Source organism: Diadema antillarum, unplaced genomic scaffold (genome assembly GCF_040938485.1).
Source record: "Diadema antillarum isolate AM-2024a unplaced genomic scaffold, OU_Dant_1.0 seq00000053_RagTag, whole genome shotgun sequence".
NCBI classification, from domain to species: domain Eukaryota; kingdom Metazoa; phylum Echinodermata; class Echinoidea; order Diadematoida; family Diadematidae; genus Diadema; species Diadema antillarum.
Window position 1 is genome coordinate 228,061 of NW_027271161.1, and position 26,404 is coordinate 254,464.

The 26,404-nt window shown below is 38.9% G+C and overlaps 1 protein-coding gene across 1 annotated transcript; it reads left to right on the plus strand.

Moving 5' to 3' along the window:
• The first annotated feature begins 2,735 nt into the window (after positions 1-2,735).
• Positions 2,736-15,595, plus strand: LOC139725636 (uncharacterized). Its single transcript, XM_071636727.1, has 7 exons — positions 2,736-3,229; positions 5,967-6,268; positions 6,450-6,742; positions 7,184-7,247; positions 7,908-8,052; positions 10,893-11,018; positions 14,493-15,595. Exons 1-7 carry the CDS (start codon positions 2,825-2,827, stop codon positions 14,910-14,912), a joined length of 1,755 nt encoding a protein of 584 aa, XP_071492828.1. The 5' UTR covers positions 2,736-2,824; the 3' UTR covers positions 14,913-15,595.
• The last annotated feature ends 10,809 nt before the right edge of the window (positions 15,596-26,404 follow it).

Below are 26,404 nucleotides of genomic sequence, written 5' to 3' on the forward strand. Positions count from 1 at the left end.
AAGCAGTTTGGTCAGATATTTTTCTGACAAACTGTTACAAACTACAGAAATCCTTGCATCTGATTGGCAGAGAGCAAATTTGTCCGACAACTTGTCGGACAAAATGCTTCATGAAATGCCCCCAGACCTACACATATTATGCATAAAATGTGATATCCTGAACATTTTTTTTTTTCAAGTCACTCTCCCAAAAGTGTATAATATAGGACCTTTAAGTTTTTCTTGTGTTTGTTCCTGGCAGATTACTAGTACACAAATGCTCCAATCCATGATGACCTAACGGAAATTAAGGAAATTAAAATGAATATACTGAAAACCAAAACTACAAATACTAATAACTTACTTCATTCTTCTCTCCCCACCCCACCCCACCCCTTCTTTTTGGTTTCTTGATATACTCGTAGATCTAGCTGACTTTGATAATTGTCATTATGTAACATCATCTTCAATTGACAAGGCGATAAAACTTAACAATCATTTCATTATGCTGCTCGACTAATGGGGTTAGTTGAACTATATTGTTTTTAATGTACTATACTTTTTCCTCCTATCAATCACATGTATTTTGGGTGGAATGTATTTTGACATAAAGCATCATAGAATCAACCGCCTTTGGGGTCGGGAATTTTGTCATATCATATTGTGATTTAGATTCTGCTCTATGCCGATTTTGTTTTATTTCTATCAACTTTTTAAACTTCCCCATAGACTTTGTTCACCAGCCAACTACATCCCACCCTCTTTGGATAATGTGAACCAATCAAACATTGCTTTTACTTTTTAATAACATGTCTATACATAGCTATCAGACCAAAAATATTCAAACCGCTTTAAGTCTTTATGAGTGAAATTACAAATATCAATATATTTTTAAAAATATTCAAATTGTCTAAATTCAACTTCATCTATGAAAATAGACTTTTAACCTTTTTAAACATTTGAATAACCCCCACAAGAAATAAGAAACATATAAAGAGGGGAGGTGCGGACTATAAAAATTGCTTACGGGAACCAGGTAATCCCTGCGCTAAACCTATGGAATTCACACAATCTTGGAGGAAACGGGTTAAATTTGTTAGGAAATATGTAGGTCAATACCCAAAACCTTAAGTTCTCAATGGAATATGCAGCTCTTCTACTGGTAAACTAGTAGTTCTGGGAGAAAAAATGAACTGTGACATAGTCCTACACCTGGCTCAGTCATTGCCCAAGATTTAAAGTATCTGAGCCAGAGTCACATGTCACTCTTTGCCATTTCTCTACAGGAGGTAGACAGTACTAAAAAAATCCTTTACCAGAAATTATAGGAAATTATTTAATGAAAAGGTGCTTAAGAAAACTGGACTATTCCAACACACCTCCCTCAGGTCTGCAACACAGACTAACCACCTGTTACCATAGGAAAACCAGTAAAAATGGTGTATTACTGTAAACATGCACACAATATGTCGTATTATGGGTCTGAATTTTAAGACTAGCAACCATGTACATTGCATTGCATTGTACAGAAACCTGGCGAATGCCCTGTGTATAGTCTTTGAATTCAGACACTATTGTTATGTACAAATTAAGGGCATTTTCTCATCTTTTCTGTTAGCGGATTTCTTGGAGCACCCCCTAATTTTGATCCTCATATATATACAAATGTCTGAGGAAAAAATGACACTTTTGTCCGGCGTGTCACGATTATCAGTATATTTGTCACTAAGCCACCCCACTAATTGTATTTGTATGTCCAATAGGCCTATTGATACAAATGCATGAAATGAGAAAAGACTAAGGCCAAAACAAGAAACAGGTATTTGTCTTTGAGATTGATTTCATAAACATGAGTCAGTAGATTGGAACCAAACACCCAAAACCTGTGTGATTCACATGAGGAAAGGGTTGCACAACTTACAAAAGTACGAGTGGCATAGAAGTCATGAAGCCCCACCACTGCCTGTCTTTGCTTGCCAAAGTAATACATGTAATGACCAAACGGGGAGTCTGGAAGAGATCAAAAGACAGGTTCTTGAAATGTGCACGAACGTCAAGAAGGAAATCACTATATGTCTTCTGGAATATTGCCTAAGACATTCAGTGTTGTAACCATTCTCAATCCCCTTTGACTTGATTTTTGAAATATCTTAAACAATTTTGGATATATAATGAAAGGTAGCATAGCCATGTATGCCCACGGTGTGGCGGAAAAGCTTTTCTACGAAATTACTCAGTACCCCTCTGACAGCATGATGATGATGCCCCATGTCGTGGTCTAATAAATTGCATACTGTTGTATGCGCCGCACGCCCAAGCAAAATCACGACTTGTACTGCGTGCATGGCGGAGTCGTGCATGCAGGCTAGGCACGCCATAGGTCCTGCCACGCTAGTCAAGCCACGCTCTGCGCTCCCTATATTATGACGTTATCCTCGCTCCATCCAGCAGCCACCTCCGAAATTGGCAGTCGGTAGTAAAGTTCGGATTACTTCGGTTATTCCGAATAGCTGGAAGTTACCGCACTATCAAATAAAAAAGCCAGTATTATCATAACAAAAACAAAAAATATAAAATAAGAGTTAATAATTTAATTGAATAAATACCATGTATTTCGATTTAGTAGAAAAATACTAATTATTTTATTTTAACGAAATTGACACCAGTATTATAGTCCCCATTCTTTGACGGAAGCTTCCGATTCTCTCCGAAGAGCGCGTCGACGCACTTGCGATCGTCCTCGTTTTTCACAGCAGCCATTGTTCTTGCACTGAGAAGCATCAGACAGCGTGTGTCGTGAAGAATTGAAATAGAAATACAACTTTTCTTTTCTTAAATATTCATCATGCCTAATAGGAACGAGCAAAGAGGTAATCAGGGACCAAGGCGATCAAATCCACAGGGTGGTAACCGTGGCAAAGACGAGAAAGGTGGTGGTGAAGGCCAGACGGCAAACACAACTCCTAGCAGAGGTGGTGGTGGACAAGGCGATCGCCGCAACAAACCTCCGTTCCATGGTGGACAAGGGTCCCGAAGAGACCACCAAAAAGGCAATGATACCCTAAACCCACTGCCTGAACTAGACGCTGGACCAAAGCCTGAGAAGAAATTTACTGGACGGTGCCGCCTGTTCGTCGGTAATCTAGCAAATGATGTCACAGAAGGAGATTTCAAACAGATGTTTGAAAAGTTTGGAGAGGTCTCAGAATCATTCCTCAACAGTCAAAAAGGCTTTGGATTCATTAGGCTGGTACGGTTCCAACAAATGCTTTTACATTCCTTCAATCTTAGTAACGTTACACCTCTCACCAGACCGTTAATTCATCATGTTCGTTACTGTGACTGTGAGAAACGTCAAACCAAACAACCACTTTCTCACTTCTCACAATCTCTCTTCACTCTGGAATAAATTTATATGCAAATTATAAATTTTATAATGTGGACCTATTAGTAGAAATAAGCTAGCTCTAGGCCCTACTAGCGTTAGTGGATCTACATGTATTTTCGGCAATTGTGCACTTTACGGCCCGATATAAATGTTTATTATTGGTGCGAGATTTTACCCTAATCGAGCAGTGTGTGCGAATTCGAGTACCTATCAGGCACCACGGGTCGACAGTGGGTCTTGGTTGGGACACCACCTATCGGCAGGGCACCTTCCCATCGGCACCCTGCGTATCATGGCTGTTTGCGTATAGAACGAAAAGGTACGCGCGGGATTAAGTGTCAGCTATAAAGACAATAAAAACGAAGAAACGAAAATCAAACTCAAACAAACCAAGCTAAAAATTACACATCCGCTCAGTAACGACGCATGGCTGTGAAATTCAGGTGTATTACCTATGGCCTGTGAAATTCACGTGTATACCTATGGAGGGGAGGGGGTGCCGATCGCAAGGTTCCCTTTTTAGCTGCTGCGCGAAGAAAACGGAACGCACGAACTAAAATTGCGCTATTTTAAAACGGAGATTCATAATCAACGAGACGGTCACGACATTCAAAACTGCAGTATTTATGGCATATTTGAGGTAGGAATTAGGCGGGTTTGTGTTATATTTTTAGAATAAACAAGCTACAGATCCTTAGGGTGACGATACGTGGTGCCCCAACCCTACATCAGTCCGGGAAACCCGCTCATGAGGACCGCTCCCGCGTACGAGGACTGCCCTGCCTTATGAGGACCGCCCCCACGCCTCATGAGGCCCCCTATTCACTTCTTATTCATCTCACATCTGACGTATAAATTGTCGCAACTTTGCACAGTGATTTTTTGTTACACATGTCCACTATCCATGATGAAAAGAAGAAAAAAATCCTGTCTGTTTTTCTTTTCTTCAAAAATCGAGTTTTAATCAACCGATGCAGAGCGGTTTTAATCAACCGATGCAGAGCGCCCATCGAAACACGGGCGCCAGCGTGTTCACACAATGCAAGACTGCCGCACCTAGCGGCCTGATCCGACTAGTTGGCCCCATACGCATAGCGTAATGGGGCTGCGCATCCTACAATGTAATTGTAGCATTCACGATCATGACAAGCGAGTATCGCGGATAAATGTTAACTTAAAATCGAAAAATTCTTTCAATTTGAAGACTCACCAGTAAAGTTGAAGTATTGACAACAGGCTTCAGGCAACGTTTGATTCTGCTAATAGTCTTCTTCTTCTTCTTCCGTGTAGTACAGTCCACAAAATGTGTATCAGCGTACTAGTGTGTGGGCAGGTGTGGTGCAGGCATATACAGTGTCATTAAAATGTCTACAAAGTCGCTATGTGCAGCTAAAAACACCCCTGGTTGTTAACACAGTGGTAAGTCCTGCACCCTCTTTTTGAATAGATCTAGAGAGGTGCATTTGACAGCATCCAGAGGAAGGCTAGTCCCTTTCTGTTCGAATTGATGTCTTTCACTCTTAATGTGACTCGGTCGATAGGAACCTGGGAGAGCTACACTGAATTGACGGCCAGAGCATGCGCACACAAACATCTTAATCCGGTCATGGATTTCATGTGATGTGTGCGCATGCACTGGCCGTCAATTCAGCACATTTCTCCCAGGTTCGTCTCGACCGAGTCACATAAAGTCATCAATTCGAACAGAAAGGGACCATTGGCAGAATCAAACGTTACCCAAAGCCTGTTGTCAATGATTCAACTTTACTGGTAAGTCTTCAAATTGAAAATTTTTTTCGATTTTAAGTTGATATTTATCCGCGATATTCGCTTGTCATGATCGTGAATGCTACAATGCGCAGCCCCATTACGCTATGCGTATGGGGCTGCTAGTCGTAGTAATGAGTACCCATTGCTGTGTGAATGTTCTTAACCACTGTCTCTATGGAAAATCGGGTGAGGTACCTCACCCTTCTCGATTGCGTCTTAAATTCATGGCCCTAGGTCGGCAAATTTAAGCTTGTATTAGGGTGTCTGGAGCATTTTTGCAACTTTTGAAATTCTACAAAGTGGATTACTAACTACTTACTAATTACTAACTATTTCATATGAAAGAGAATTATGTCACTAACATATATTTCAAATTTCAAGGCGAAATGATTATTCTATCGAGAGAAATTTAACTTTCAAATCACTGCAATATTGCACCTTTTTTTGACGAGCATGCACGAAAATGTGTCCAAATCATGTTTGCAAACAACACCGATAAGCAGCATTCGCGTGCGGATCTCCAGCGACCAGTTAATGAGCGTACAGCGGTTTGCTAGAACGTGTAACCAGCGCAGAAGTCACTCCCCCTCGTGTAGTCATACTTTGTGTGTGCTGTGTGTATACGTACATACACAGCGCTCAGCGTTGTGAATGAATACGTAGCGCATGCATCCCGGCCCAGCCAACATCGGCGGACGAGTGAGCATGCAGACAAAATGTTTTGAACTTGTCGCTTGTTACAACGCTATCATTACCGACTGCTAATTTAAACACATGCATGTTTTTTTTTCCCTTTTGTGACTAATTCATGTTATTTTCTATTACCCAGGACACACGGTTGAACGCTGAGGCAGCAAAAGCTGCTCTAGATGGTACAAGCCAGAAGAACCGCACTATCCGAGTCAGATTTGCAACACATGGTGCTGCGCTGCGAGTAAAGAACATCCCCCCGAGCACATCAAATGAGCTTTTGGAGCAAGCGTTTTCCATGTTCGGAGAGGTAGAGAGGGCAGTAGTGATAGTTGATGACAGAGGGCGACCAACAAAAAATGGCATCGTCGAATTTGCCCGCAAACCTGGTGCACAGAATGCCCTGAACAGGATAAGGACAGGGGTGTTCCTGCTCACAACGTAAGTTTGTCCGTCAAGGATCTTTTCATTCATTTGATGTTTGTACAAAATGATGTGATGTGTTCAAAGTGGTAAATAGATATTGTAGAATAATTTTGAGAGCTGTATTTGCATTCAACACATTTATGTGTATACCTCCTACAAAGATGAACTAATGATCTCGGACCCATGTGCTTTCCAGGTCACCATTCCCAATTACTGTGGAACCACTGGAACAGAAGGATGAAGAAGATGGAAATCCCGAGCGCTACATGCAGAAGAACCGCGAGTACCAGCGGGAGAGGGAGCAGCCACCCAGATTCGCTCAGCCCGGGAGCTTCGAGTACGAATGGGGGCAGAGGATGAAGGCCCTGGAGGAGGAGGAGAAGCTCAAGCGGGAGCAGCTGGAGAAGAACATTGAAGACTCCAGGCTGAAGATGTTGGACGAGATGGAGATTGCCAAGACTGAGCATCAGACAATGGTGATGCGACAAGGTAACCTTGCCTCCTGCCTGTCATAAAGCATGTGCTGACTGAGTATTCATTTAGTACTCGACCATCCTGTATAAAGATATAATTGAGAAAATGTAAGAAAGATAATAACAAAGCCCTCCCTTCTTGGCTTATTGACATTTTATCAGTCCAATTGCAATTGATTTGCAAATATGCTGTTTGGATAGTGTTGAGGATGCCACTTCAGAGTTTTGTCAGTTTTTAACTCAATTTCATGATTAAATGGAATCTTTAAAGTTACAGTGACTCTTGTATTCCACAGAGATAATGTGGGTGAATGTAATGGCATTATGGTGTATAGCAGCATATGTTCATTGAGGCTTGCAGATAATGTTTTAATTCAGTTGTTCCCATTGTGCTGCCTATTACATGTATATGCAATTTTTTTCTTATTCTTTTTTTCTTTTTCGTCTCCCCCATCAGAACTCATCAGACGGCAGGAAGAATTGCAGCGTTTGGAGGACCAACGCAGGGAGTTTGAGATGAGGTGCGCAAAATGAGGATGGATATCTTTTGCATGATGAAAGTTTTCATCAGAGATGCCAGTTTTCGGGCAAAAGCCTGAATTCTGGCTCTGGCAGTATCAAGGTTCAGGCCCCTTTATGTAGAAAGTAGCAACATTTAGATGTATCTTAGGCCCTCTCTTTCATTCTAACTGGCATCCCTTTTTCATAAGTTTCATGCTTCACAGTACTATCGCAAATATTTAACACAATAAAATGTTTGATTTGAAATGATGTACCAAAAATGCTTGCTTTATTATTACAGAATAAAGCAAATACATTAAAATTGGCTCAGTGCAAAAAGGTCGTCATGCATTTAATCCTTGATTCTATCGAAATGGCATGTGTTTGAAGCATCCAACCCAATTGTAATTTAAGCTGACCCATTAAGGTCTGTATGCAATGACCAAGGAAACACAAAGAGGACTGCTTTTAGCTCAAAGCAAATTTTTGCCATGAGGAGTAGATTGTTCAGAGCTGAGGTGCCAAATTGTGGTAGAAGGGAACCTTGTTCTAATGAGCTACATCAGGTATCTTGTTATTACCAGGGACAATATATCAAATGTGACTTGCAAATGTTGGCTACCTTGCTATATCTGACCTCTTAATGATACTCCGTTATTACTCTATCTATGTACAATTAGACGTAACGAGAGAGATGCGCGTCGCCAGGAAGAGACTCTCCTGAGGCACCAGCAGGAGGAGGCACTTCGCCGCCGGCAACAGGACGAGATGAGGCTCCAGCAAGACATGATCCGACGCCAGGAAGAGATGATGCAGATGGATCAGGTAGGTGAAAGCTGTCCTTGCAAGTCCCTGGGGGATCCAAACTGGAGAAAGTCCCATCCGAGAGCTGAGCCAGAATTCTCTTTTGGCTTGAGAGGCTTGCAAGTATACTTCGCTGTGAAGTGCTAGAGGGATTTCGCATCACGTTTACTATTCTAACCTCGTAAGATACTTCAATGGTGGATATAATGAGGGCACCAGGAAAAATGGATGCTTGGATGAATTGAGAAGCATTTTCTCCAGCTTTGATTCTCCATGGTGTTCATTGAAATAAATGCCCCTGCAACCTATGAAATATTGCTGAAATCTTGAGATCCCCATATATAGTAAAGCCCTTGAAGAGCTCGTACAGCAATCCAGCAATTGTGATGGAAGTTGAAGAGATCAAAGCATGAGACCTTTGGATTTCAATGTGCCTTACTCTGAAGTGAGAGAAGCAGAGAGAGTGAATAGTGAGAGTATAGCATGCTGTTAAGCTAGAATAATGTGAGATTTCTTGTACTTCTTCATTGATAGCAATTCATCTAAGCTTATTGGCTTGGGATGCTCTTCCTTTTTCTGAGAATTTCTTTCCTCCAACTGTTTGTTGCTCTTGTATTCTTGAGGAGTCGATGTTGCACGGCTGGTGTCCTTTTGGTCTTCATACTCCATATATTTAGCTATGTCACAGGAAAGAAGTGTTTTTCACTGAATTACTTCAATTTTTATCCTTTTTTTAAATTTTAGGAAAATTGACTACTCCTTGCAGCATTTTTGTGCTATCTTGGACAACTGGCATGGCTCCAACAAATTCTTGTAGAATTTTTCCGTAATGTCCGACAGGAAAAAATCTGTCAAAGTTTTTTTTTTTTTTTTTTTTTTTTTTGGGGGGGGGGGGTAAATTGATGTGTAGTATTTCTATACTTCCAGCTGCAATTCTTGAATTGCGTTTGTTTTTCATCTTTTTTTTTTCTGAACCACTCTTTTCATCATAGAATATATTAAACATAAGTCAACGCTATGGTAGAATTTTAATCAAAGTCAACGCTATGGTAGAATTTTAATCATTCTTATAATTTCACATATCTCCACTTCTTACTTTGAAAATTTTCCATCTCAGAAATATTCACAAAGAATGTTGTTAGTAAAACTATGCTTCTAATATTAATAATGAATGCTGGAATGGTGATATTTGACTTCTGCATTCTTTCACTAGTGAAAGTTCTTTCCACGTAGCATTGACCATTCCATTTCAGGCAGTATGTATTGTATGAAGTTTTTAGTTCCTGATGTTTCTTCTGGTCCTGTGGTGTACACACACACACTCACAAAGAAAATTGCATGGAATTGAGTGTTATTTGGTAGATATTCTCTTCTGTATGGGTGTTGAAATATTCCAGACTACTAGAGGATTAAAGTTTTCTTTTGTGTATACTCCCAATTCCCTTCGTAATAATCATATTATAAATTGCATGTTTCAAATCATTACTTGATGAAAAACAGTATGGCACTTTTTAGATTCCTTTGATATTCCAGTGAAAATGTTGGTAAATTCTGGTCATCTAAAGATGAGTGAGATTTATCAAGAAACGTAAATACATTGAATGCTGTGAAGTGAATACTTCATTTTTTCATTCAGGGTGAAAGTATGCCTGTGTCTGTGTAGATTTTTTCCTCCTTAGCGTTTAAAATTTTTTTCTTCTTTTAATTATGGCAACTTCCATTATTAAACATGATTTGTTGTACAAGACGTAAATACAAAGCATTGGGATATAGTCCAATGACAGTTCTGTTTGGATTGATGCAATTAAAAATAATGTAAATTATGCAGGACTAGAAAAGATTCTTGGCATCTGTCTAATCGATTTAGAAGGTCATGTTTTATCGGATCACTCAAGCTCTCAAAAGGAGTACTTGTATTAAGGAATCTCCTGTGATGGATTTTCATTGTACATGGTGCAGATGTGCTTGAGGTATAAATGCATTGGATTAGATTTAGGGTGAAATCCTGTGAAGGCTCAAGATCACGCAACATTGTCTCCAAATATATTGTTTCCAACCATATCTTATGCTTAGAAACTCCATTGATGATGTAATTTGTGATGAAGAATAGAAATGATACAAACACCGGTAAAAGTTTGAAGGTCACAGTAATCTAAATGATGACAGTTTCTCGCCATAAGTTCAAACAGGACTGTACAGTGGTAATATTATTAGAAAGCATAGAGGTCAATATTTGCATGCAGTGAGAGTAGTGGAAGTCTGAAGGTCATTACACTCTGACTAAAAGAATTCAGTCCTGCCCATGACCTTTAGCTCAGAATGTCCAGCGGTTATATGATTTGATTAAAAAAAAAAAAAAAATCAATATAAAACATTTCAGTGTGCAAGATCAATGAACTTCATCCATATTTAAGTAAAATTCTAATCCTGCACTGATTGTAAGAGAAGATGGAGGCACACAATCAACTGTGGACTACTGGCAAAATTTCTTCGTTTTGGCCCTGATGTGTTGCAGGATTCTTCAACAATGTGGAATTTGAAGAACAATCAGTATTTTGTTATAGTTTATGAACCAGTTAGTGATACCCCATTCATGGCAGCGAAACTGGCAGTGTTCAGTACTGTGTTACAGATACATTCTTACCAAATGGAAGTAGCATTAAATTGGCAAGCCAGTCAGTAGATGTGTGATTGTTGAAAGTAGAAATCTTTGCTATGATTATCGCTCAAAATATTTTTCTTGTTTCGGGGAGTTTTTTTCCTCAAAACTATTCTCAGTGATCTTAGTACCTCTTGTTGCCTAAATTAAATGTTTGCCATGGGATGTTGGAGCTAGCGCACTGTGTACATGTTCTTCCTAGGGCTCTAGACGCCCTATGCAGGGAGGTGGGCCTCAGCCCCTCATGGGTGGAGGGGGTTCAAGTGGTGGCCCCCAGGGAGGTGGTAGTCAAGACTTGATGACCCAGCAAATGCAAGGCACTCCTGGGGTAAGTATCGTCTATGGAGCTGTGAGACATTGTGCGCTTTACGTGTATGTATGCATAGCTTCTCTGTGGGTGTATGAGTGTGTAAGAGAGAAAGAGATAGAGAGACGAATGGAAAAAGTGAAAAAGATAGAACAGAGAGAGAAAATGTTAGTGGTGAGAGATAGCAAAGGAACGTATGAAAGAACAGGTAACTTTCATCTCTATCACTTTTCTTTTTATGAAATCATATGCTATCATCCTTACCACAAACTCTCTACTCATGTGCCTGCCTTTGTGCAGTTTTCTGCTTTCTGAGATGGCATAATCCTCTCTTATAGGCAAATGGAGCTTCACTGAAATGGTATGCATCAGTTTTGAAAGATGTTTTGCATATCAACAGTTTTATTAAACCATGACATACCATTTCCATGTACTACGTTAGAGCTGATATGAATGCATGGTGCTCGTGTACATGGATTTTACCATCTACATGATCGTGCTCTCAGATTTCAGTGTAGAATCATGTTTATAAACTAAAGTTTAGGAAAGTTCACCTTTCTGCATCTCAATTGCTAGAGATATGCATCTGTTTTACTGTGTCAATTGGTGTAATTCAGAGCATATTTCTTGGTCTGCTGGTGATCATTGTATTTTCATTGAAGTTTTGAGTGAATGAATGTCTTGCATTCATGAAAGAAACGTATTGAGTTCAAACCATCTTTTTTTCCCCCTCATTCCTAAATGTTGAAACTCATTGATATAGGTTTGATTTTGTTGTTTTATATTAAAAAATGATAGATGGGTGTTAAGAGAAAATGTGAAAGGACTGGATAGCCAGCCTTTGCCGTCTTTCTCAGATGGAAATCATACTTACTGCTGCTATTTCCAAAAAAACAAAAAAACACTAAAAAACCTAAAACAAAAACATGAATTGTAATCCTGTTTATCTGATTGTAAGATATGTGTGACAATTCAAAACTTGTGGCCAGCTCTGGTTGGTCATAGGTAAAAACCTTATGGAACTATTAGTAGCATTACATACACATGTGCTTGTACATTACTTTTGTATACGCAGTAATGTGCAAAGTAAATGTGTGGGCTCATGCCTCTGGAGTATCTGCCATGGCAGATTTGTGCTGCTTGTTCATTTTGCTTTTGTATCCTACATGTGTGCTGCGCTGTAATACCACGTTCCAACCATGATTGCCTGCAGCGCTGTAGTTCTTTGACCTCATCAGTGTATATTTATATAGTGCAGGGGTATTTTGACATATTTTGACATATTTTTGTGATTTCTCCTTAAAACTCTGAAAGTGGCACTTTCCAGGAATAGGATGTATTTTGTTTCTCAAAATGCTTCACACTTGGCCTGTTCCTGTAAGTTTATGTTGAGATGCACCAAGTCACAAATAGTTGTTCCTTCTGACAGGCTTGCTTCACTGTGATTTTTTTTCCCCTTGTGTCTTGAAACTTCCAGAAATATTCTTACAAATAAAATATTTGTCCTTTCAAGTGAATTTTGGGATGCTGTCCCTTTGTCTGCGTATGATCTGCCAGATTACAATTATGAGGTGTTGGTTTGATTAAAAATATATAGGGCATGTTGCTGTGAAGGAAGAGTGGTCATAATTGAATCTAATGCCAGACCTCTTGCAGTTGCGTAGGGTCTCTTACTGGTCCTACTGGGATCACAGGGAATTGAAACATTTACTGATGAACCACGTGGGAAGTGGATGTTCGTGACATTTCTTTCTCTTTTTTTTTTTGTATTCCTACAATGCCCAAGGGTACCCGAGTGAATATGCTTTCTGTTACATTGCATTCATGGGGTTATTTGCCTGTACAAGTTGTAAAAAATCTTGTGCTGCTTGACCTTTAGGGCAGCTAGAATTTACTATTTGGCAAGTAAAATGACTTTGTAGTTCCATGTTTTAAAGTATGAAGCCCATGCCCAAATGTTTATTCAGGCAGGCATGAGATTTGTGTTTTGGTGACATGATGTGATAACACTATTGTTAATTGGTGTTTTCTTTTTAAATGTTTTTTTTTTTGGGGGGGGGGGGTTGGGAGGGAGAAAAATTGTGTACTACATGTAGTTGGTCCATGAATGTGGATTTGAAAGCCATTAAAACTACTGTTCTGGCTGTGCTCTGTTTTTAGACCAGTGTGTACCTTTTTGAAAGCCAAATGCAAGGAGGGAGATCCTGTCTAGCAAAAACTATTTTTTTTTTCATTTTTTTTTTTAAATAAGAAATGTCATCTCACAATACACACTCTGTCTTTATTGTAGAATGTAGGCCCTGTATTTCTGACAGTATCCAATGGTTTACTTACGTCATTGGACTGATCAGAGAATTGAACTTACAAAGTCACTTCATGACGATAAGGATCTACAACCATAGAATTTGCAGGTTCCTGCCTAATAGAAAAGGGAAAGTAAAGAATGAATTAGGTGTGAGTTAAAGTTAAAGTTCAGTAAACCGTATGATTACAGGAATAATGCTAAATATGTTTGAGTCACCATTGGTAGTCAGAGTAATAAGAAGGAAAATTTCAGACAATCTCTTTGCTTTGCTCATAGATTTCTTGACATGTAGACACAGTTGATGATCATAGGCGAGTGTTGCAATATGCATGTCATTGGAAAGGTGAACTTCATGGTGATGATAGATCCCATTTTTTCATGGAGTGTCTACCCCTCCCCCCCCCCCCCTTTCCCAGATTTTGGTCTAATGAAGTAGGTTTAAACGTGGTAACTGCTAAAAAAATCTCGCTATTCAACAAAACTGCCGTATTATTGGTAGGGTTTCTCTTTTTCTTCTGTCTGTTTTGTTAGTATGAAGTAAACTCTGGTGGAAACAAATTGGATTTGATATTGCCTATCAAAGGGTTGCTATGTCAGAATAGCGTGAAATAAGCATTTGTCGTTGCAAATAGTTGTCGGAGGGCTCACTTTGTGGTGGTATTCACTGGTTTGCTGGCATCTACTACTATCTCTTGTGGTCTGTCTTGAGTCCCACTCATATGAGACTATGAAATGTGCTAGACTGGACAGCCAAGTGCAAGAAAGCATACATGCCACAAACGTATCATCAAGTGCCACTTTCTTACCCCTATAAATCAAGATTCGAACCTGATAGGTGTTGATGTGTATGCTAATGATTGCCTTACCTTTGTCTCTTTCCCATGTGTCCTCACTGTTATGCCGATGACTCATTTGATGCCTGCAATGGAACAACACTGAATTGATCTGATGCCCCTATTTGTACACAATCCTTTGACTCCTGTTTGACGATGGAACGTGCCTTGCGTATCATATCTATGTAACGTGTAACTTACCATGGGTTTATTCTACTACGTTGCTTGCGTGAATTCAAACACAAACTGCATATTCTGTCCAACAATATCATGCACACAATTAATGATGAAAATGATTTTAAAAAAACAAAAAACAAAAAACTCTATTGACTGCTGGAATGAATATACAACTTACAGCGCCAGAGTAGATTTGATCAGCCACCAGGCGGTGGATTCAACAATGGTCAGAATCGCGGGCCAAACCAGGGAGGCCCCATGGGAGGGGGAGGTGCTGGCGGCCAGGGGGGTCCTGGATCTGGAGCTGGAGTACTCGGCAGCGCCCCAGGGAGCCAGCAAGGCACCCCAGTCAGTCAGGGAGGTCGCGGCCCTCAGGGGGGACGTGGCCCAAACCAGCGCGGCCCAGGAGGCCCCAATCAGGGCCCAGGCCCCAACATGGGAGGACCGGCTACCTACGGCAGCAGGGGACCAAACCGACCTCAGATGGATGATGCCAGAGGAGGCCGAATGCCTGTGGAACGCAGAGACATCGACCGCGTGGAGCGAGGCAGGATGGACCGTCGGGATGACTACATGAACAAGCGCATGCGCCGTTTCTAAATTCTCACCAGCCACAAGAAGATTACCAAACCTTGAGAGGCGTTATAGTAGCATTGCAAATATTCGCACATGTGAGAACTTACACAAATGTGTCTTCTTCAATGCCACCACAGGCATTTTGCTTTGCAGTTGGGGGGGGGGGGGGTCATTTTCTGCTCTTCAGTTTTATCTCGCACAGCTGTTTGTTGTTTCTTCCCAAGCCGTTTTCTGTAGCAGAGGTTGTTTTTACCTGCCAAGAAGCTGTGTATGGAAAGTGTCAATAACAGAAGTCCATGGGTAGACAAAAGGGATGATGTGCTTTTAATGTTTGATGCTTTACTTGGCATTCAGTATTTGTAGTTACTGGGGTTCATTCACGTTCATTGTTTTATTTTTGGAAATGTTGAAGCACTCTTTGAAAAATTGTACATAGTATTGATTCATTTAAATTGTAATCATGTGTTCATCTATGATCCGTTTACTTAGACATTCTTACTAAATATGTGTATACATTGTAGGTTTAGGTTTGTTTGTCAGGATGTGTTGATATTTGAGATACTATCGGCTTTAGAGGATAATAGTGAAAGCCAGGTCACTTGCAAGCCTGAATTCTCGCTGTGAAAAAGCTTTGTTTAATACACAATTTAACTATAATCATATTCAAGGCGCTGTATATATATATATCTGTTGTATAATAGCAAGTTTGCTGGGGGGGGGGGGGAGGGGGAGGGATGGATCTTGTTACTAATCTTTCCACGTTAACAGCAGCATACTCAAGAATTTTAAGCACTCCTTAATTCAGAATAGCCAAATAGCTCTTGAGACAGAGAGCATGCATTCTTGTGTATGTTGAATGTTTTTGAACCGTTGACTTGGAAGTTACTGAGCGTTATGTTTTATTTAATTAAAGACAAAAATTTAAAAAAATACTTAGCTTTCCTTTTACCCATAATTGAAAACAAAGTCTGTAACATTTTATATCACAAGGTTGCTTGTAGTGATAAAGGATTAGAACATAGGGCAGTATCAAAAAGAATTGTGATGTGACTTGTGGAAGAAAAAATGTCATTAAAATGGTGAATCGTGTTTGTTATTAGAGAAAAACAGTATCTGAGTGTATTTGCTTTTATCATTTCCTCTGCAGTAGTATCCATATTCCTTTCCTTTGTATCATTTGCTCTTAAACCTGCTGGAGTTGAGTTGAGTAAGACTTGAAAAATCCGTGGACTGCTTTGCTGGCTAATCTTAAAGCCGAAGGGGGGGGGGGGGGGGGGGGGGGGGGGTGGAGGGGGTATAATGACAGAGTGAGGTGAGGGTATGCTGATGTATACTGGAAGAAGGACAAATAATTGCACAGTATCGCACAACATTCTTGGCAAAGGGATCTTGGATGCCATAATACTTGTGTTTTACACAGTTTGTCATCGCATACAGCAAGTTGCAGCTATGTGTGGCAAAGCACCCTTTTGTCCTAAACAGAAAACATTTTTTTGCCATTTGAATAGTCTATTGCAGGAAACTGCAGCTCCCATTCGTCTGACATTAGGTGCATATTTTTCCCTCTGTTGTAAGAGAGAGAGAGAGAAATAACGTCCAAATTTGCTCCTGCCATCAATATACCAGAAGCTAGGTGAAATCATGTAGTTTCTCCATTCTGCATGGGAACTTAATTCTGGTGATAATCGGTCTGTAACTCCTTGCTCTCTCAATGCTTTCTTTTCAGATTCTGGGAGTCTGTGTGGATAATACCAGGCAAATTTCATGTGTTTGATGACATTATCAGATAGTAGACTTTTTTTCCAGCATTTTTAATAAGTTTGCTATATTTGAGAACAGACAATGGACTATTGAATTGAACATTTTAAAGGAAAAAAGTTTAGCTTGTGTCAGTTGAACGTTTGAACGTTTTCCCCATTATGTAGAACTCCTTCACTCAGCTGTGTTCACCTCTCCTGTAAAATCGGTTGATGAACAGAATTCTCTCCTCAGTGTTTTGATAGAAGTTCCTATTGTTAGATAATTGCTAGCAATAGTAGCCTGTATCGCTCGATAATTGTGAATCAGGAAATCAACTCGTCTTCAGCATTCAGATTTTTCTTGACGTGTCCTTCCCAGTATGGCATGCTCTACTAACCAAAGTAACTTGTGCGTATTTGCAATCCACACCTTCTAACATCTATTTCGGCAATTTACACCTGTGAATTTTTGCTGGAGTTTTATTGCTAATATATAAATAAATGTGGCGCAGTATTGAAGAGCGTTTAACATGTGTAGAAGTTGCGCTTGGGAGTTCTGTTAAAATCTGCACTGGATACATTATTCCTTGGAGAAAGCCGGGACAAGACGTGGGTGATCGTCAATATTGCACAATTTGTTTCTCAAACTACCGTGGAAGCATTTTCCTCAAAATTTGCCACAGGTTTAGAGCTCTAGTATGGATCCTTTATTTAACGGAGCTCTTGCTAATGGCTCATTACAACCATACGGTACATAGACCTTGCCTGAGTGAGATTGCCCTTCTGTTTAATACAATATTCAAGACCAGGGTTAGTACAAGTAGTATTTTGCATGCAGAAGTGAAAGAAAAGTGGTGATTTGGGCCTGTGAGCGGCAGAATACATGTAGGTGTTGTGAGTGCTGAGTGGGTGTCTTGAATGTGTGCACACTTGAGCATAGACAACTTGATGTAAAGTCATCTATTTCATTATTGTGACCACTAGTGACATCATTGGTGAGCATTGATATTTTACAGTATTTGAGTGTGTGTAAGGCTAATACTTGACAGGCTTTGATTGCATGCATCCAACAAGCTCCTCAATCAGTGTACTTGCAATTATTGGCTGTTTATTACCTATGGTTAGAACTGCTGCAAAGTTTGAGTTTTCTCAGCAAAAGTTTCTCAAGAAAATATTGCATAGCTCTGGATGTGATACCATTTGGCTTTTTGTATGAAACACAGGATATTGTAAGCATAAGAATGTTTATGCACTCACATATATTCACAAACACACACGCACACACACACACACAAACACAAAATGTATACACAAATCAGGTGATACTATGACATGCGCAGGCTGTTTCTACAAGTTTTGAGGGAATAGACCAGTTCGTAATTCTACTGTGCGCATGAGTAGAAAAGGGTCATTTTGTACCAACAAGCATTTTGGTTTGTAAATTCACTGAGATAAGCATCTGTAACGCGATGATTATTCATGTGATCCTTATCTAAATGGTGCTTGCCAGCACATCCACCTGACAGCAAGAATGATATTTCGCAATATAAAAAGAAATATGCCGTTATTGCATTCAATAAAAAACAATGAAATGGATGCCTGCTAAATTGTCAACTGATGGGGTATTCCAATCACCTGATCTACACGCAAGTTCTTTCTTTGTTTGAACATGAATTCCATAAATTGTTACGTCGCGCAAGCTTATGCATTATGTCGCTTTGAAAACAGTGAAGTGCCTAACCAAATGAGAAAAGAAAGGTCATTTGTACCAATGTGTACATGAGCTAATTACGAACTGGCTTATTAATGAAGGAACCAGTAAAGCGAGAGGAAGAGTAAGATTGACCCCTGAATGAAAGAAAATGCGGTTCTGAGGCAAGATGAGCATTGTGAACTGTCTGAATTTGTCTTTTGTTTGCAGTGTATGAAAGATAAACTTGTAGAAACATTTTGTTGGATGCAGGATGATTTGATCTGAATGTTTTTCTTTTCTTCTTTTTTTTCCCTCTCTTTTTGGACTTCTTCTTTAATATTAAGCTGTTCTGATGAATACTTTTTAAGTATAAATGCTGACTTCCTCACAGTACACGTACTGGAAAATTTTTAGGCATTCAGAAATTTGAAATGAATCCGAGGGTGTTTTTAGTATGCCTGGTAGAAAAGATCTTATCAATTTTTGCTTAAAGTAAAGATGGTCCATTTTCTTTTGGCATTCAATGCTAGCTTCTTTGCCATTTCCTGTATCTTCATGTAATGAAGAATAAAAGAGAGAAAGAAATAATGAAATTAAAAAAAAAAAAAGGTCCATGTTTTTTCCAGTGTCTGGAAATTATGACAGAGGGAGGGGTTATAACTTATGTTTCCTTTTCTTTCTTTCTTTCTTTCTTTCTTTCTTTCTTTTTTTTGTCTTAATTATTGTTATTATATATATATATTTTTTACTTTGTTAGATTTGGGTAAAGGGGAATAGGGAAGATATCTGTGGTCAACTTCTCTTTTAATGATTATAAAAAACCTTATAAAGAGAAAGCTTGTTAATGTTGCAAAAAAAAAAAGATGCATCTGATTTATTAGAAGTTATGGGCCTTTTAAAGACCAGTTTTGTTTTTGTTTTGATTTTTTTTCATTGTTGAGCATTTGACATGCATGAACTGTAAAACTGATATAGAATTTGCTGGGACTAGGAGGTACCTTCACATTGATTGCTCGTTCCTAAAAAGTATGGATATATGGTTAAATGTTAAAATGTAGTATTTGGGGGCAGGAGATCCCTTGACATTAATTCTCCCAATAAGCGTGCACAGTGAAATGTGGATGTTTTACATATTGGGTGGGAGGTTTCCCCCACCCCTACCCCAATTTCGTTAATGATGACAGGCAAAATCTGGAATATTTTGATACCACAATTCAGATTTTGTAGAACATGCTAATGCATTGACTCTGTCAAAACTTACTACAAGTAAGTTCAAATGAAGGTGGCATCAAAATTGTGATGTAGCTTTTGTCTGCCTGAATCAAAATAGCCATTTGATACTTTGAAGGATGTTTTTTTCTATATTTAAATGTAAGATATTTTGCAAGAGCTCAAAAAGACCCTACAAAGATGCTACATTATGTACAATTAGCGTTGGGAAGCAGTTAAAAAAAAAAGAATAGAAAGACTGGCAGCAGATATAAAGCTATTTTACAGGATATAAGGAGGGTTGGAGGCATTTATGGAAATTGACCCTGTATGCAACATTGATACATCTAGATATTAGCCCCTGAAATAAAGTTTGTCGTAGAGCAGACAGTGAAATGGTCAAAACGTCGGCTATTACAACTGCCAAATTCTGTTGTAGTCTTCATTATAGTATAAAATCAAGGTGCAAGCCTTGCACCTTTTGAACGTTTCAGTGTTCTACAAGGGATGTGTTTTTGCTAATTGATAATGAGCTTTAAGTTCATAAGGGGGAAAGCTTTGTTGGAAATAGTAGTAATGAGCAAATGGTTACAATGTGTATTCATTCAATTATTTGTTTATTGACACTTTTTGCTATAATTAAAAAAAAAAAATCCCAGTATATATTGCCCTGAGTACCATATTCGTAGCATTTTGTGGACATGGTCTTTGGAAGAGTTATACAATGTAGGTGCTGACGTATGAATTGCATAGCAAATCTCACTCAGAATAAACCATGTTATACCAAATCATTACTTATAAAGATAGGGTTTAGACACTTCAAATTTCAGGCTCAAAGGTTGATCAAAGTTGGAAACTCAATTCATTATATTCAGTTTTCTACATGGGCAGAAGCAGGAGCAATTTGACATCTTAGCATGACTTCTGAACATGATATCTAGAGTGTTTTCACCTTGAATAATAGCAATTTTTAGAAAGCTGAAAAGATCTAGCCCAAGACAAGTTGAAAACACTGTTGTAGTATTCTACTCAAAGCCTGTCCAACCATGCTGATGAAAAGCAGGTGCCTTTGGCAGGCCTTATTTATGTAGGTTTTCAGTTAGAAATAGATATCTACCTGTTCCTAACCAGATTTTCTTTCACCAGGTCATTTCTTGCTGGAGTTTTGGCAGATTTTCTTTTTTTTTCCTGGACAATCCATTTCCTCGATACTTTCACCATGGAGATATTGTTAAGATAAGTTATTTTTTGTCAGCTCTTCTTGATGGTAAGTATGCTGAAAATGAGGCCTCAATGATACACCTCCAGCTTAATGGCAATAGTGTGTTGCAGGTGTCTTCAAGTGAATACTGTCTTCATAGCTGAACTTTTGCCCTGGAATATATTTGAACATCATTTTTATCTTTGCTTGTGTGGACAGAGAAATCACAGTTTTTCTGTGATCCCAACTCATTACTGATAGAGCAGCTTATTTACCTAAACAGAGATTGAGTGTGAATCCACCTGTTTCACTCTCCAATAAATAAATAACTTGCATCATACAGTGGACTCTTGTGACCATGAACACTGATGCGATTAACTCTACATAACAAAGTTATTGTTTTTTCCTCCGGAGATCATGCTTAGTTTTGTATCTAGTTTTTCAAACCATGGTATAAGTCTTTACTGGCAGCAATTAATTTCTTCAAATAAGAGTCTACTGTTCTTCAACAGGGATTAATGTGCTCTACCAAACTGGAATTCTTATCAGTTGAGCTGACTCTGCATGCATAAGTGTATGTATCAGATGTGCAGATGGTGATAATTATTTGACAGTCTGTGATGTGCTTGACACTGGAACTATGCTTACTCGAATTTTCTTATAACCTCATCCATGGAAAGAATATGGTGAAGTCCTGTCTTTGGGATTAATTTGTCACTGGATGTAAGTGATACCATGCTTACCAGTACGTCAACAAGATTATTAAAGGTGAAGTAAGAATGACTTAATCCAAGTAAATTGCGGTTTTCCAGTACATTTTATACTAAAATGCTGATTATACATTCATAGACACAGATGTTCATAAGCTGAAATAGCATTTCTTCATTATCAAATGATCTTTTTAAAAGTAATGGTGGATTAAATTCAAGCTGTTGATCATTTGATTTGTATGACATACACCAGTGGTTGGATCAACATTCTTTTTCTTTTGCATTGTGTCATGGGTCTCAATTTATAAGCATGACAATCACTTTGCTTTTTAAGTGCAGTCATGCTTTTTGTTTTTTCTTCTTTTTTTTCCCCCTTGCAATGACATCTGAAGTAAAGAATGTGTGTTTTTGAAACAAAATTCTCACTTGTTTAAAAAACATGACTATTCTCCCTCTCTGGACAAAATGTTTGAATTTTTTGATGCAGCAATTTAGAATAAAATAAATTTGGAATAAAACACAATTTTATTGATGCAAAACAATAGACAAGTAGAGTTATTGTAAAGGACTACCTTTGTCTGAACTGCCTTTGTATGAGTTTGGTTTTTTTTTTTTTCCTTTACTCTCACTGATTGTATTGCTAGCTGCTGCTAGCTGCTGCTAGCTGCTGCTAAATTTGCACGAATTTTGAATTGGGTTAATAAATGGCCTATTCTCAGTGAAAGCAAAATATTTCTACATACTTGATATTATTCTGTGATGGAAATACCCCAATAAATATCATTACAGCTCATTAGAAAGTCATGTTATGGCAAAGAATGGGCATTGCAAGTTCATGTATTGCTTAGTCCAGTACATGCGCTTTCCTGTGTGGTTTGTAAGAAGTAGGCAGAAAAAGAATCTGTCTGAATTGGCTCATTGCTGCTCAGATTTTATTCCACTCAAAAAAATTAATCTTGTGGAAACTAAAAGTTATCCAGTATTTGCATGTGTACATTTTTTTTCTCATGTATGTGAGTTGTTGTGTGTGAGCGTGAGTAGGTGCATGTGTCTTGTCTGTTTAATTTTTGATGTTCCTTTTTTATATCCCAATAAGAATGTTGAACTACAGGTACATGTATTTTAACTGATTGCTGCAAGTAGCTGACATCCACCTGTCCACCGGAGGAGCTGCACGTAAATTGATAGTCTGCTTTCAGGGCTGGATCCCAGCATGATAACTTGTGTACAGCACCTTACAGTGAACATTCTCAAAATTTATGATTGTTTCACTTCTTCGCAACTACTTCGCAAAGTCCCAAGTGAGATATGTGTCTGCTGTTACTGAGCACTCCAGGTGCTTACAGAAGGTCTGCCAAGAGAGGATATTTTTTTTCAGATATGTTTCAAAGAAAGGTTGCTTTCTCCTGCAAGACCTACAATTGTCATCAGGAGATGCTTTTTAATGACATTGTAGCACATGCCAATGGTCAGCCCGAACTAACAAAATAGCCAATGAGAAATGGGAACATTTCACATATTACTATCAACTTGAGAGAGTCATTTATTGCCTAACTTTCATTTCTACAGTGATGGGAGAATTAGGACTTCCATGTGGTCAGCAAAGTGACCATATGAGGTGTTTGTAATCTTTTCCCTGATATTTAGAAAACTACAAATTGTAGTTGCCCACAGATGAAGCTTGACTGTAGGAACAATCTGCTTGTTACCAAGCCTGGACCTTGCTTTCCACCTGACTTGGTTGCGCAACAAAGAAAATGTATAGTTTGCTTGAGCAGCTACGAAGTACTGTCATCTGTCAGTAAAATTAACTGAATATTGAAAGAAGTTAATGTGTTGATAAAATGACAGTGAAGGGAAAGGATGAACAGAGGGAACAATCTACTCCGAACATCTTCTGAATAAGTGACCACATGGTAAAGCTCCCTTTGACTGACCATTGGAGAAAGAGGCTTATCTGATTCCCAAACTGAAAAAAAAATTACCAGCGTTCCAATGAGTTCCACGAAACTGAGCTGACAAGATCCAGAGACTCGCACCAAGGCTCACCAATGCCAGGAAAGCCCTAAAACCTAGACCTGAGCTACAATCTGTCGCACGACTGTCAAGACACTCAACATGCTGTCATGAGATGTCTGCAGGATATGCCCGATAGCCGCTCAACACAAATCTGACACAATATGTCGGACTCTTATCCGACGCTGACTTGACACTCATCTGAAACTGACTTGACTCTCATATGACACTGACTCGGCACTTATTGGACTGACTCAATATTTATCTGAAATGGCACAGTATGGTCAAATCTCTGGCTTAGTTCCTTCATTGGACGACCTTGCCTCATTGGATTGCACCCGACATGGCTCACACAGATATGATAGTTGACCATCACAAATCAGATTCATGGGATTGTGATCCGATATGCTTCAATGGGTGACCGGAAGAAGACAAAAAAAAAAAGGAAAAAAACTTTGCTTCCGAGACGAGTGACTGATGAGCAAAAAGCTCTGAGGAAAGCAAAGGGGATGTAAGTCATGAGAAGTCAGTGTGTGAATCCAGTGACAGTGTAAGTTTATGTTCTTCAGCTGAGGGAAGGTCACTGAGACTTTCATGTTTAATGGTGGTGCACATTGGTGTTTTGTTTAGCAGAGCTATACAAAGGCCCATCAATTAACCCCTTCTTACTTACTATGGATGTAAACTGCCTTTTTTATGCCTCCACCCCAAAGGGTGCCAGTGCCACTTTTACGTCTCGAAGATCAATTTTTTTTGATGTGTATTGTAATGGGCAAGTCTAACTATAAAGAGGGCAAAAAGCCCACATGAAAACTTGCATATCCTTCACCCACATGTTTCTTATTTTGTTGCATTCTTTAGACTGGTCTTCTTAAATATCATCAATAATAAATAATAGGAAAGATTTGACTCTGTTATCTCCTGGTTTACATACAACTGATCTTCATCAACTGATGTAGGGAGCTTGTCATTTGATGGACACAACAGCACTGCTTGCTTTAAAAAGAGATACCCCAGGCTTCCTCGAGTCAGTGTGACGACTGTGTACAGGAGTGTCCATAATGCTGGAATTGTCATAGTCTCAAGTTAACAATAGAAGTGCTACGTGCATGCTGTCACATTCTGCGTCATATGATATTTGAAAAGCACTTTAAGTGACTGAATGCCGGGACATATTGAAAGAATTGCAAAAGGATCACAGTCCAACATGTGCACTGGCTGTATGTACATTGTAATGCACACTGTCGTTGGCAGATACTTTGCATTGCAATATTGCATTCATCTTATTGTAAATTATATTAGTGTTGCTGTCACTGAAGGTTCTGTATTACTGTGTTAATGCTTTCAAATGATAATGTGCCTTGCCTTTATACAGGTGTGCTTCTGTTTTATCACAACAGAGAAACATTTTTTTTTTCTTTCTTTTCACAGGAGTTAAATGGCTCTTCATGGATAATGAGAAACCCTGAAATTTGAAGTGATACCTGTCAAAAGGGAAATGTATTAGATTTTTCTAATCCGTGAGCTGCATATTGAAGTTCAAATAATTTCTTTTCTATACCTCTGAAAAAGACAGGGTTTGACACTTCAATGTTTAAATTTGAAATTTTGGTGGCCCGAAAAAGATATGATCAGCCAGAAATAAAAGGAGGCATCACAATCCATGTAAGTCTTAGTTGCACAATTGGGCCACCAAAACATAACCCTTTTGGAAATTTGGGGACTCGACCTCAATATCTAGTGGCTTCAGGCTAATGCCAATGTTGAACCCTTGAAAGACTTTTCAAAGATGTGGAAAAAAATATATGCTGACTTTTAACACAAAGATGATTTTGGTGGGAGGGGGAAGTTTGTATTTTTGTTCTCTGTTTGTTATGTATTTCTTTTAGCATGCCGTGAAATGATTTGCCTCTTCATGGTCATCCGAACATGACTTTCTAAAGAGTTGTGCTGGAAATAACATTGTATCAGGTATTACATGGGCCTTGGATGTTATTGGAGTACCACTACCATGGAAATACAACTGCAACCAGTGAGTTTTTTGGCACTGGCTGAGACATGAGATTGTAGTTCATAACACTGGCCTTAGTGAGGCAAGTAAAGATTGGAAAACATGTTTGAACAAGAATATATCTTTAAGCCTCAGTCTTCACGAGAAAAAATATGGGGGCCAAGAAAATAATATGTTGGGCTTCCATTTTGCTGTCATACAAATGTACCTAAAGTAATGGAACAAGGCTGACTTTTAGCCAATGTTCATGTGGAGCTTAAATGAATTGGCATACTGTAAAAGTAGTTATTTCTGTCGAGTTTGTTAATTTTTTATGCTGGGCTGATAAGATGAATTTCTTGTGTTTTTAATTGCGCGGAATCCAAGATATTTAATAGTGATACATTATATAGCAAGCAAAAATATTCGCCTGCTTGTATTTTCGCGCTAGCTTGTGGTACGCTCATTTCAACACAGCAAAATATCTACTTTTTCAGTAGTCATGTCAGGAACTGGAAATACTGAAAAAAGAAATACTCTATGTAATCCTGACTGCCAAGAACTGCGACCTGCCTGAGGATCCCCAGATGATGTGATTGCAGTGAAATATCCTCGGAGAAGCAGATATAGGTACCAGATGAAGCTGGTAAAAACGTTGAAGAGAATGTACACATTAACTGCAACATAATACTTTGACAGTTAATGAGAGCAATCTGTATTGCTTTGATATTTCATTGTGTACATTTGTTATCTCAGCAGCAGAATTTCTGTTTGTAAAGTCATTGAGACAGTGAAAGAATGCACTGCTTCCCCTGCATGTAGTGATCTTCCCAATTATAAACCTTCTTTATTCATAGATCTGTAGAATTACACTAAAGAGTGTGCTACATGTAGTACTCTTATCGAGTTAACCGTGGGAATGTTACACTCATAACATATTCAGTGTGAAGCTAAATCA